The sequence below is a fragment of the Cyprinus carpio genome, chromosome A10 (genome assembly GCF_018340385.1).
Source record: "Cyprinus carpio isolate SPL01 chromosome A10, ASM1834038v1, whole genome shotgun sequence".
NCBI lineage: Eukaryota > Metazoa > Chordata > Actinopteri > Cypriniformes > Cyprinidae > Cyprinus > Cyprinus carpio.
The window spans coordinates 14,025,109-14,038,733 of record NC_056581.1 but is presented as its reverse complement, the minus strand read 5'-3'; the positions used below and the strand labels follow the sequence as shown (position 1 = coordinate 14,038,733).

Genomic DNA, 13,625 nt, shown 5'->3' with positions numbered 1-13,625 from the left:
TTTCTGTTCTCAAATTGGTCGCCACCATGTGGTCACATTGAGAACTGCAGTATTAGATTCCTCTCAACAGCTCAGCACCCACCTTGTGTTCAGCGTTCTCTTCTCTTGCCTATTACTGTTGATATCTACAAGAAACTGGAAAAAGACATCACAGGAGAAAATATAACACCTCTACAAAATGGCTTTGTATTTGCAAAACAACTTTTTCCAAAATATTCATGACAAAAGTGCATCAGTCACAATAACTTGCCTGCCACGACGTCATTTAGCTCTTATAAACAGAAAACATAAAAGATGATTGTCATAACTAAACACAAGAAGTATCTTTGCACATATAAAAGTATTACACAGGTTTCATTTCATTTTTATTATGACAAATGTACAAGATAGTAAATCATATGTAAGAAATTACAATACAGTTAACAAAAACATCCAAAAGAGGAACAGACAAACACAAAGGACGATTCTAAAAGCTAAAACCAGACTGCATCTGTCCATCTGCTGTCAAACTACATTAGCCAAATATCTTCAAACACTGGTGGAGGCATCCCTCATTACATAATATCAAATTAACCAGATTTTCATGTGAAATACAAATATATACTGTGTCATTAGAGGCTGGGCCTCGATTTCAAATGGATGTCTGTACCTTTGATTTTTAAAGTACACAGGAATTGAACATCGGCCCAATACTGTTAATAGACCACCTCAGGAGAAATGCATTGTGGTATAGCACCTAATGATGCTCTTGGTCTTAGCATGTCTTAAACTGTATTTATAAAAAAATCAGGGAAGTTTTATTCTCAAGATCTGATGCCCTAATGCTGCAAGAGCAAATAAATCAGACTAGAATATATGTGCATGCCAAGCATAAACATTAATGTACAAGACATTTTTACACCACTTTTGTCGATCAATGCTGACTTCGAAACAATTAAACTGTCTGTTGGGCTTTATATCAAATGCTTTTTCCTCTGAGAACAGACCATTCTCGGAAATTGGAAATGGGACAGAGAGACTGAAAACTCTCAAAGACAAAACCGAAAAACACACTCATGAAAATAAGACGGACGTGCACACTTTGGAGTGGTACAAATGTACCTAAAAAACAAATTATAAACAGCCGCAATCATAAAAGGACTGCTATGTATACTTTAAATGATTTAAAAATGCTTCTAATATGTTACAGCAGAAAACTACAGATATACACACCAGGGTAATGCAAGATTATACAATGGTTCTCAGACGCGTTCTTACATCTCAGAGGGGCGTCTCACATCAGAAATCGGAAATCATTTGAATGTCAGCAGCAACATGAATTTCGGCCTTTAAAAAAATAGACAAAACCAGGAGATGATGGATCTCTTCCTGCATGTCTTGTAAGAAAAATGTATTGCTTTGTAATTGATGAAGAACAAACAAATCATACACATTAGTATGCTTAAAAACAAAAGGAAAACATTAAGATGATTATATTCATATAAAGAAAATGAATATAGTCCACTGAAACAGAAATAAGCTGGACATGATGGGCAAAGAAGAATCCCTTAGATGGAATATCTGCATTAAAATGAGATGATCAGCACTAAACTTCAAGGAATCCCTCAGAGAAACAAACTGTGCATCGGTGTGGGTGAGAGTCCTCAGCATTTTATCATCCTCGAGTGGAAGATTTGGCATTTGATGCATTGAAAAGCTGCCAGAGTAAATAGTGTTTGAATTCAAATCAAAATGTGGTGCTAAAACAGTCCAAAGCAACAGAATTTATTAGTATGTTGGCATAAGAATATGAGCAATTTTCCACCATTAGACATCTCTTAGAAACTTCCAGGAATCTTTTGCTCTAATGGTGTGAGCAGCTGTACAACCAAGCGATAATTTCAGGTACAAATTACAATTTTATAATAAATAGTATAACAAAACAAAGCTTATAATGACATCACCTAATAAAAACTTCTTTTTTTTTTTCACCATCAAATGACATTATGAAACCAATCGGTAGAAATTCAACTTCCACTCCAATTAGATTATAAAAGATGAATTAAAAATGGCATCAGAGAGGAAACAAACAAAGATATTTAGCGATGTCTGGAACTTCACTAAAATGAAGACTCCACCCCCTTTGTACTGACTCCACCCACTTCCGGTTCTCTCTGTAATGTGCAACTGACAGCAGTGGAGATCAAAACGCACGTAAACTCGACAAATGTCTCTACGTCAGACATGTGAGTGTGAGCATGGCTGTGTGATTAGTGTAAAAAGAGGTTTTAGAGGTTGTTTCCAGAGAGGGTGTGTTTGAGAGCGATCGCTCTTATCGAACGCAAACGATACTTTAGAAGGAATATCTCAGGGAGTGTCTCTTGGAAGGATTGCGTTGTCCTTCCCTTGATACTTCTGCTCAGTAAAGTATTTACAGCTATTATTAATATGCCACCTGATCTGTCCCCGATCTGTTCTGCTGGCACGATTAACAGGGACTGTTGACGTGATCCGTGCTGACTAGTGAAACAGAATGAGGGTCGGAAAAAAAGGACTAAAATTTTTTTTAAAAAAAAGAAAAAGAATATCAGGTTATAACTGTTCACTGTTGCATACATAGTCTACGAGGTCTGTGACGCCCAAAAGGTCGTCTTCATCTTCGTCCTGTGCAGCAATCTCCATGCCATTTGGAGCTATGGATACAGCTGATGGGGCGTTGCCATTTTTAGACGTAACTCCCACCGCGGGTCGCGGGATGAGACCCTCCAAACTCTTCATTGGACTCTGTCCGTTAGTGGGAGGAAGCTCCACTAAGTTGTAGTCCAGTGGACTGGGCCCTTTGCCAACGGTCTCCTCTGTCTCTTTCTCTGACGGGCTCTTCTTTACCTCCTCTTCACTCTCGCTGTCGTCAGAGTCGATGCGGTTCACGCGCTTCCGGACGGGCCGCTCCTCTTCCTCCGATTCGTCTGAATCGTCATCATCATCGTCATCCTCCGACTCCCTCCGGCGTTTAAGGGATAGGCGTCTGCGACGTTTTCTGGATTCTTCCTCGGATGAGTCTGCTCTTATCTTCTTGGGCTTCCTGTCCTCGTCATCAGATTCAGCTGACTGGAAACTAACTGAAGGAGCAAAAGACAATAAAATCATTTGTTATGCATCATGCATCAAACACGGAATGTTTATCAACCATACATCTACAAATATGATCCATATTTTGTATTTTTATATGCACTGAGCATATATTAATAATATACATGTATATATAAACATAAAAATTTATACTATAATTCAATTTTGAGGTCAGTGAGATTTCTTATATTTTCAAAAAGTCTCTTATGCTCACCAAGGTTGTATAAATTTGATCAAAAAATATAGTAAAAACAGTAATATTGTGAAATATTATAACAAATTAAAGTCACTGTTTTATATATTAATGTTTTAAAATGTAATTTTTTTCCTGTGATGGCAAAACTGAATTTTCTGCATCATTACTCCAGTTTTCATTGATTATTATCAATGTTGAAAACAGTTGTGCTGTTTAATATTTTTGTGGAAACCGATATTTTTTTTTTTGAATTCTTTGATGAATAGAAAGCTCAAAAGAACAGCATTTACTTGAAATAAAATCTTTTGTAACATAAGTCTTTACTGTCAAATTTGATTAATTTAATGCATCCTTGCTGAATAAAAGTAATAATTTCTTTAAAAATATAACAAATAAGCTTCATGCTGTGAATATGCATAGATGTGAACAGCACTGGCCTTCGCTGTCAGAGCTGGAAAGACGTCGTCGTTTCTTCTTTCTGTCTTTATTGGTGCTGGCCTGTGAGGCATCAGAATCTGAACTTTCACAGTAATTCACCTCTTGCTTACGACTCCGATAGGACCGCCGACAGCGGACGTCCAGATCGCTGGCACTGAATTCACTAGAGCCTTCCGTCACTGCATGCAAATCCCCCCACACACAATGATATACACACAAAACAAGACAAACAAACATGGAAATATATCCGTAAACAAACAGTAAACCATAAGTACCAGTGGTGAAACGATATTCAAACCGAACCGAAAATCCGTGATACTCTCTTGGCCTACCCCGCCCCCTGCTGAGACACTTCAAACATGTACGGCCATAATGGTTTTGAATCACTTGAATCACTTTGAAAAGGAAGGTACCATTAAGGGCAACATCTGCAGAACAAATCTGTAGGCTTCATAAAATTTTAATGAGAACACGACTGTAAAAGAATATGTTTCAGTGCGTTATGTGGCATTGGTATATTGTTATACCCCAAACAAGTATGGTACAAATTATGTCTAAAAACTAAATTCAATCAAATTTTTTTTAACCTTCAGAAAACATTATTTGTCTACCTCAGCAGTTCAAACACAAATATTATACCAGCTTTAACTTTTAATTATCTGAAACTTTTAATTTGTAATTATTTTGATTTATTTTTGTACAATAAAAAAAAAAAAAAAAAAAATACACTACATAAAAAAAAAAACAAATTTCTACAATATAAAAAACTGCCAGAATACATAACAGGGTTGCATATTTAGTATATATTTTTTTTATTAAAATATTATTACATTTTTTATAAATGCCTCACCCATCTCCTCTTCCTCCTCTTCGTCAGTTTCCAGCTCCTCCTCATCAGAGTATCCTCTAGGTTTGCGTCTCCTGCGTGGCGGCTGTCTCCTCCGCGGGCGGTCAGCATCACTCCCAAAGTCACTGTCCTCATAGGAAGGGACTTCTGCTTCACTCTCTGCCTCATTATCAGAGGCCACAAACTCCTCATCCTCTGAACTGCTGACCAATCAGAGCAGAGTAAGTGTTATTTCATTGGCAGGATTCTGTACTTATCTTAAATTAAAAGCTGTTTAACATCACCTGTTACTGAGACGGAATTCATCTTCGCTCTCTTCTTCGTCCACTGTGCTGTCGCTGTCTAGATCATTGAGACGCCGCCGCTTCTTCTTCTGAGCTGCACTGGTTCGCCTCGGCCGCACATTCTCCTTCCCCTCCTCTTGTAGGATGGTGGAGATGTCCTTCTCTCTGTGGCCTGTGATGTTCGCCATGTCCTTACCCCGGCCTGCTCCTGTGTACACATTTGGCCAGTCTAAACTCCCATGTTAAAGCTTAAATATCAACACTAGTGTGATGTATGAAAACGCTCCCCTACCTCCACCCTCTGCCTCTTTAATGTCTTCCTCGATTGCCTCTTCGATCGCTTCATCAAACTCATCAAATCTGCCAAAAATGTAACAATAAACAGTGAACAACGACCATGTATAATAGCATAAGATAATATGATTATGTAAGTAAGTAGATTGACATGCCTGTAGCTTATGTATTTCTTGGCCCTGGTTGATCTCCGTCCCCAACTTTTGCTCTTCTTCACATCTTTCTTCTCTTTCACCAGCTCCTCCTTTTCTTCCTCCACTTCCACCTTTAAATAAATAAATATAAATATATATAAATATATACACACACACACACACACACACACACACACACACACACACACACACACACATACATATATATATATATATATATATATATATATATATATATATAATCTAACTAATTTTACTACAAAGGTATAGAACCACTGAAAAGTTTGGGGTAAGATTTTTTTTTAATAAGAAATTAGTACTTTGATACTTTTAAATGGATCAAAAGTAACAGATAAAATGTCAAAAAAATACTGTTTGTTTTTGGGGGTTTTTATTTCTGTCCATCAAAGAATCCTGAAAAATGTATCTCAGCTTCCACAAAAATATTATTAAAATTAATCAAATTAAAATTACAAATATTATTATTAAGATGATAATAAGAAATGTTTCATGAGCGGCAAATCAGCATATTTTGACACTGAAGACGGCTGGAATTTAGCTTTCCCCATCACAGGAATAAATTGCATTTTTAAATATATTAAAATTGAAAACAGATATTTTAAATTATAATCTTTTTTCTTCTTGATATTGCTGTCTTTACTGTATTTTTGATAAAATAAAAAACAAAAAATATTCTAACACCAAACTTTTGAACAGCATTGAAAATAATGATTATGTATTATAGAATTTAAAGTATTCAAAATATTTCTTCATAATTAAAAGTGGTTAAGCTTAAAATAACTAAGTTAAAATAAATACGTTTTTTAATCATTTTCTCATTTCCTCTCCTATTATCTTAAAATATTAGTTTAGCTTTGTGACAGCAGATTGGTTACATTTTATACTTTTTAAGTGCTCTTCTTTTGTTAAAAAAACATAAAACTTTTTAAAAGTATACAGTAATTTCAATAAGCACTGTAGGCACTTACAGAGGGTGTGATGATGTTCTCTAGACTGATGCCAACATACATCAGTCGCTCTTTTCTGTGAGGAAAGAATGACAATATTTCAGCATGAAAGTAATAGGTTCTTATATAGGTCATCATGCCACGGCACAGTAAATTGTTAACAGACTCATAGAGGTTAACGGGATTAATTCAGGAACTTTTCTGCAACTGGTTCAAACTAATTCACTTGAGCTGGTCTAAATATCTCTTTATTTACCTCCGCTCTGCACGTTCTTTCTTTTTAAGGACTGCATCCAAATTCTGCAATTGCTCCTCGAGCCTGTCGCAAAGTTGCTTCTGCAAGAGAAACAGAGCATCAGCATTTGAATAGCCAGGATAGTGTATTTCTGTAAAGGGACTCTTGAAATCTGAATTGACTCACATGCTGGCAGGGGGGGCAGAACCATTCCCCATCTGGTATGATCATGAGCGGAGGCCGCAGACAGGCAGTGTGGTAGCCGCTGTCACAGGAATCACACAGGAGTATCTAGGGAACAGAAATGAGAGGTTAAAATGAGAGGCAGCACTTCTGACTGTAACTGTGAGAAGATGAAGATATTTTGCATAAGTGTGTCACACCAGCTCGGGATGGTTGGGAAGGCCACAGTGTTTGCAGGGGTCGTCATTGGGTTCATCATCTTCTGATGAAGAGGTAGAGGAGTCAGAGCTGTTCCTCTCTCGGTTTCGGTTTCTCCTTCTTTTCTTGGTCTTCTCCACCTTATAGTCTTCATCGCTGTCATCCTCCTCTGTCTCCTCTTCCTCACTCTCGCTCTCCTCGACATCATCGTCGTCATCAGAACATTTCTTTTTACGTCTCATGCGAGACCATGGTTGTCGTTTCCGACGTCTCCCCACCTGTTGAATGATGAGTTACATTTTGAATTACCTGCAACTATGATCAAATAAATCTCTACTATTCAAAAGGGTCAGTACAATTTTTAAGAAATTAATACTTTTATTCAGCAAGGACCCATTAAATTGACCAAAAGTCACATTAAAGGCATTTGTAATGCTACAAACAATCGAAGAATCCTGAAAACAATATCTAGGTTTCCACCAAAATAATAAGCAGCACAACTGTTTTCAACACTGGTAATCATAAGAAATGTTTCTTAAGCACCTAACCATCATATATGAATGATTTTGAAGGATCATGTGACACTGAAGACTGGAGTAATGGCTGCTGAAAATTCAGCTCTGCATCACAGGAAAAAAATACATTTCAATACATATTAAAATAGAAAACAGCTATTTTAAATCGTATTAATACATCACAATGCTACTGTTTTACTGGTATGTTTTCTCATGTTATGGCCAATAAATCGCAGATATTAATTCTACACAATTTTGCCTAAATAAATGGAAAATAAAACACTAAAAACTAAAATTAATAAAAGTGAATTTAGTCCTCACAACATTGCAATGTACAGTATGATACATGGATATTTATTTTGAGATTTGCTAAAGACACATTTAACTGTTATTAAACATGTTTTAAAAAAAATGGCAAAGATATTCTAAATGTAAAAAAAGGTACACACACACCTTTGGTTTTGTTTGGCCATCTGGTTCAGCTTTCCTTGGTTTCCTCTGTACAGAATCCTCATCCTCTTTGTCTTCGTTGTCATCCTTTTCTTTCTCTGACACCGGAGTCGCCTGCTTCCGCTCCACCCTCCTGTCCTGGATCTCTACGGCTTTAGCGGTGGGTCTGCAGATTCTCGGAGATCTCCTCAAGCACCTGCCATCAGTCACCTCGGACTCTGAATCTCCCCTCACCTCTTCTCTCTGAAGTTCTGTCTTCCGCTTGTGAGCTGGGATTTTGATCTTCATGCGAATCCCTTCCTGTCGTCCCATTTCTTCTTGTTCATCTCCTGTTTTATCCTCATCCTGACTCTCCTGAGCTTTCTTTGGAGGCCGCCCTGGTCTTTTACTGCTTTTCCGAGCAGCGTTGCTTTTTTCTTGAACATCACCAGAAGTGTCCCATTCTTCAGAAGTTGTTTCTTGCTTCGATTGTTTGCTTGAGGTGGTGTTTTGATCTACAGGAACATCAGTTTCCTTCTTACTTGCTGTTGTAATATCAGCTTTACTGATCTCTGAATTAACTTCCATTGGCTTCTCTTTGTCCCCTTTCTCTGAATCGGGTTCCTTTTCGTGTTCTCTATCAGAGGAAGGTTTCTCCGAACTGTTTGATTCATTGGGTTGTTCTGTAGCTTTAACTTCCTCTGATTTTTTCACTGCAAATTCTTCAGAGCTGTTTGCAGCTTCACCCTTTTCATCCTTGTCTTTTGACGTTTCCAAATTCTCATTTTTATCAGTTTCAGCTGTATCACATTTTTCCTCACCGTCTACTTTCTCTGTGGTTTTTGGTGTGCTTGGCAGATTCGTTGAATCAGAAACAGATGATTTTTCAAGATCACTTGATGCTGACTTAGGGGAGGCAGACTGCTCTCGCGCTTTGACTTGAGGGCCATCTAAATCTTCAGAAGGTTTAGAGGCGATGGACTCACTTTCTCCATTGGTTGAGAATTTGTCCCCTTCAGACATACACTGTTTTTCAGTTTTTGAGACAATGGCAGTTGGTTCTTTTTCTGTGGTGGTGTCTGCAGAGCTGTGATGAGGTTTGGTTTCTTCAGCGTGCTCTGGCTTTTCTGTGCCAGAATGTGGTTTGATTACTTCATGGGAAGAGGACTCCTCTGTTTTAGATGACTGGAATGGCTCAGTTTCCATCAGCATGGAAGCAGTTGGATCTGGTTTTTCATGGTCTTTATTGGAGTCTTTGGGAGATTGCTGACTTTCTTCTGTGAGAACTTTCTGTGACTCCTCTTCTGCGAGATCTTTCTTGGATTGTTCATTTGAGGGGGTTTTTATCGACCCTTCTTTTGATGTCTCTCCTTTCGAGAGATCTTTAATCGACTCTTCTTTCGCTGGCTCAACTTTTAGCGAATCTTCTCTTGCAAAATCTTTTGATGATTCTGTGTTTGGGAGATCTCTCAGTGCTCCTTTCGAGAACTCTTTCGTTGACTTTTCAATTGATGTCTCTTCTTCTGAGAGATGTTTCATGGACTGATCTTTTGCTGGCTCATCTTTTAAGATAATTTTCACTGACACGTCTCTTCCTAGATCTTTTGTTGACTCTTTGTTTGGGAGATCTTTCATTGATTCTTCAGGAAGTGTTGATGTATTTACTTCAGTAGAATCCATATTGACACTATTGGGAGATTTTTTATTGTCAGTCACTTCTTCAGAACCAGGTGTCTTTTCTGACTGTTCACTTACTGATGAGGGCTTTTCTTCTTCAGGGGTCTTTTCGTGAGATTGAGAAGTTTCAGATTTTTCCTCGTTCTCTTCTGCAATGGCAGCACAGGATTCCTCAGGCTTCTCCACCTCCATCTGCCCTCCAGCACATGATCTGCTTTCATTTGTATCCATTTTCTCTTCTGTCTGGTCATTCTTTTTCTCTTTGGATTCATCTGAAACAAGAGGGAGATTTTCTAACTTGTTCTCTTCTGTGCTTTCTTTTTGAAGACTCTCTGACCCTTCTTGCGTTTCACTCTCAGATGGTGTAAAGTGAGGGACATGGCCGTTGATCTTTTCAGCACTCGATCTGCTGTCATCAAAACATGTCCGTGATTCTTTCACCGGAGCGACAGGAGTGTTTCGTACTCCCATGCTGTTGCTGTCGAAGTCTTCACTTAGTTTCATATCCCGCTTTTTCAGGGGGATTTTAGCTTGATGATCATTTTTCAAAGCTCTCTGAGTCTCTTCTAAAGTTTTTTTTTTCACGTCCTCTGTCTGTTCCGCATTTTGTGAAGGTGCTGACAAGTCCTTGGCTTTCTCCTCCTCATCCTGTGGCTCTTCTTTGATCGATCCAGTAATAACACCAGTGCCATCTGCCGTCTCCGAATGTTTCTGTAGCTCTTCCTTCACCTTCAAGCCTTTTTCCAACAAAGCATCTGTAGCCTCTGCATCTTCTCGCTTTGCATTGTCCTTCTCCAAGATGTTTTCCTTATTTTCAGATGCGGATAAATCATTTTGTGACTCCACTAGAAGTCAAAAATACAGAGTTACAAATACAAAACAGATACAAAACAAATCAGTAATCTGTGTTCAGTCAATACTAAATATTACTTTTTCTTTTTAGATACCTTCAGCTCCCTCTTTCTTTTTATTCTCTTCATTATCTGGGTTTGGACTGTTACTAGATGAGCCCTCCTCCTGATCCTTCTTTACCAAAAGTGCTGGATCAATGTGAGTCTTCAACAGTCCAAGGATTTGAGCTAGGTCATCTCTATTTCTGAAATAGAAAATAAAGGATTTTGTTTAAAAGATGTATCTGTTATTGTCATTTGGCATTATTGTTTTTTCCGACAAATTAACACCCATCCAGAACAGGGAGAGAAAAAAAAAAGTATCATTTTATGAAGAAGTGGATTTAATTCCACTGGAAATTGATGCCTACCTTACTATACACTTCCAGGATGACCCATCCAGATCATCCTGTTCTTCCACATAGACCCTAACATTATGGTCTTGATCTAGCTGGAACCAGTACATGAGGCCATCTTTGTCTCTGCCGATGGGCTGAAGACGCATTTTATCCGGATCCTCTTCATTGATAGTGGTTTTAAACTTGACATTGTCATCAAACTGGCATTCGCACAAGTACTGTTTGAAAAAGTTACATTGGGTTAATCAAAAAATAAATACATTACAGATGCAACAACAGGTTTTACGAATGAATATTAGGTTCCAGTGCAAATTAATCCAGTGGTGTGACATTAAAGATTTTCCCATTTTACCTTCAGTATTCCTGTCTTACACTCCACTGTCATCTCTCGATAACCCTTCTTCTCCAGCTCCCATGCCCATGTGGTGTTAAACTCCTGACAGATCTACAGAGTAATAAAGCCATCAAAAATTAAACACTGATGAGACTAATATTGACTGTCATTTGCTCACTGTGCTCATAGCTATTCACATATTCATTAAGAAATGATCCATAATTCACAGCTGTTTCAATGTGATTGTTAAAAGCAGAATGTGCGGCATATGATGAGCCACTTAATATTTAATTCATTAACACTGATTTACTCACCTTAATGAGATTCTTCTCCCATCTGTCTGCAGACACGGACTTGCCAATTTTTCTCAGTAACTTCACGTGAAGGTCCACAAGAAGTTTTGGTACTGGGCACAACGAGTTACAAGCATAATTAGAATTTACACAGCCATAACACAATAACAATTTGTAAGGTTTTAGGTCAGTGGTTCACAAACTGTTGTCTTTGATAAATCTCAAGTGGTCAGTAAAAAAACTACACATCATAAAATTACATTTAAATGAGTGTTAATTGTTAACTGACTGATTAACACAAAACAATATTTTTTCATTCAGTAACACATCTGAGTATTTAAGTGTTTGGCCCAACTTCTTAAGTAGAAGCAGTTAGTTAATTTATAGTCGCCAGCCAAAAAAAATAAAATAATAATAATAATAAATAAAAAAGATAAGCAATAGTCTGGCAAAATTATGGATTGGTGAAAATAATTCCATTTCAGGTTCTGAGAACCACTCCTTAAGGGCACCAAAATCTGAGAAAATGGCAATGGTTTGTAAACAATATTGTGCAACTTATTCATGCATGAACATTACATTTGCATTTAAAGTATCTGCACAATGATTACTGGCCATTTCATATTGCTGTTGTTCTTGTACTGCTATAGTCCCCTACATTCTGCTTCACTGAAGTATTTATATAAATAATGTTTATAACTGGCAGAATTTATCTGTATCTACAGCAAATGTACTATAGCTGCTATAGTTCCAGCCAAAATACCATAACAACTACATTTATTGCAGTAATTTAAAGGGCTTTTTTAAAAAAAGAAAAAATAAAACTATGGAGGATCAACATGACAGTGAGTAAAGGATGACAATTTTTATTTTAGAATTTAATAGCATCAAGTACACATATATGTAAATTATTGTACTTCAACTGGGGTATTTTGGGGGGAACCTACAGTTATATATATATATATTCCCTTACATATTTTTAAGGGAATGCTGGATTTAACACACAACAATTCATGTGTCAGTTCAACTAATACACACCTAACACGTTTATAATGCAGCAAAACCATCACAGACACAAATAAAAGGGCTTATTGTTAACTTTCACCAAAGTTTGACAATCAAAATAATCCCATATTGTCATTTCTCCCTCTCAGCTCGCGGGCAGGAAGTTTACACGTTCTGCGCATGCGCGCTTCTCACATCGCACCAATTCACGACAAATTATTATTTAACTATGAATAAACATGATTATTTCTTTCCTCTCAATATGAGTGTAGATATATGCAAATACAAGTGATTTTCCATAAGTAAAAGGTCGCATTTAAATGTAAATAAAGCTGCAATGCGTTTCTGTGCGCTGTGATGAGTAAATAAAGCGGAATAAAACCTTCCGTTGGACAAAACGCCGAAATTAACGCTAGAAACGGCGCTTTAGATACACAGACGGCGACAAAAACACCGACACTCGCGGGTGGAGTACCTAACGGCCCTTTAAAGGCATGTAAAGCTGCTGAAGAGCAACAATGGAGGAGCGGCTCACCCGCGCTGCTCTCCTGCAGACTGCGCTCCAGCGCCGGGAACGACACCTCCGGCAGGTCCAGCAGAGCTCCAAACCGCTCCAGAAACGAGCAGATCACTGCGAAGCTCGGGCATAACTCCGGGGAAGAACCGTCCGCTGCCTCCGAGGCAGACATTATTCCGAACCGAGCCGCTGGAGGACCACAACCTCCCCACAATGCACCGCGACTATGGCAGACACATGGCCCAGAAGCCCTTGCGCCGGAGACACTAAACTGATGTAAACAAACCAGCAGCAGCAGCAGAGAGACGGAGAGCGGGAGAAACAGAGAGGGGAAAAAACCAAGGCCCCTGAACTAAACAATTCAAATGGCATAATATTTATATTCTAGATATTAAGTCGAGACAAACACATGGACAAACGAAAGAAAAATTAGTGTGTCACTGCAACACTTAGGGACTCTTTTGCTTTGAGAGAGAGAGAGAGAGAGAGAGAGAAAGAGGACATGAAAGAAAACCAGACAGACAGAAATACTAACAGGAGAGGGAGAGCAATGGTAACATCTCTCCTGTTATCTGAAAACAAATATAGTAAAAAATTGTTTTGGTTTTTATAGTAAAATACTGTAGTGAACACTGATCCTAAGATCACTAACAAAGTGTACTTGTGTACTTTCAGTACATCTCATTATGTATTCATAATG

At 38.0% G+C, this 13,625-nt stretch overlaps 1 protein-coding gene across 2 annotated transcripts; it reads right to left on the bottom strand.

Annotated features, from left to right (window-relative positions):
• Nucleotides 1-348: 348 nt before the first annotated feature.
• On the bottom strand, nucleotides 349-13,213 carry rsf1b.1 (remodeling and spacing factor 1b, tandem duplicate 1). Of its 2 annotated transcripts, XM_042765329.1 has the most exons (16): nucleotides 12,944-13,211; nucleotides 11,425-11,516; nucleotides 11,129-11,221; nucleotides 10,789-10,994; nucleotides 10,475-10,623; nucleotides 7,875-10,372; nucleotides 6,909-7,184; nucleotides 6,712-6,816; nucleotides 6,547-6,626; nucleotides 6,312-6,366; nucleotides 5,323-5,432; nucleotides 5,166-5,233; nucleotides 4,874-5,081; nucleotides 4,593-4,789; nucleotides 3,742-3,921; nucleotides 349-3,098 (listed from the first exon to the last, which is right to left on the bottom strand). In XM_042765329.1, exons 1-16 carry the CDS (start codon nucleotides 13,095-13,097, stop codon nucleotides 2,572-2,574), a joined length of 4,998 nt encoding a protein of 1,665 aa, XP_042621263.1. In that variant the 5' UTR covers nucleotides 13,098-13,211; the 3' UTR covers nucleotides 349-2,571. The 2 variants fall into 2 exon arrangements, with proteins under 2 accessions (XP_042621263.1, XP_042621264.1); XM_042765330.1 differs by lacking the exon at nucleotides 3,742-3,921 and having other exon boundaries at nucleotides 12,944-13,213.
• Nucleotides 13,214-13,625: the final 412 nt, after the last annotated feature.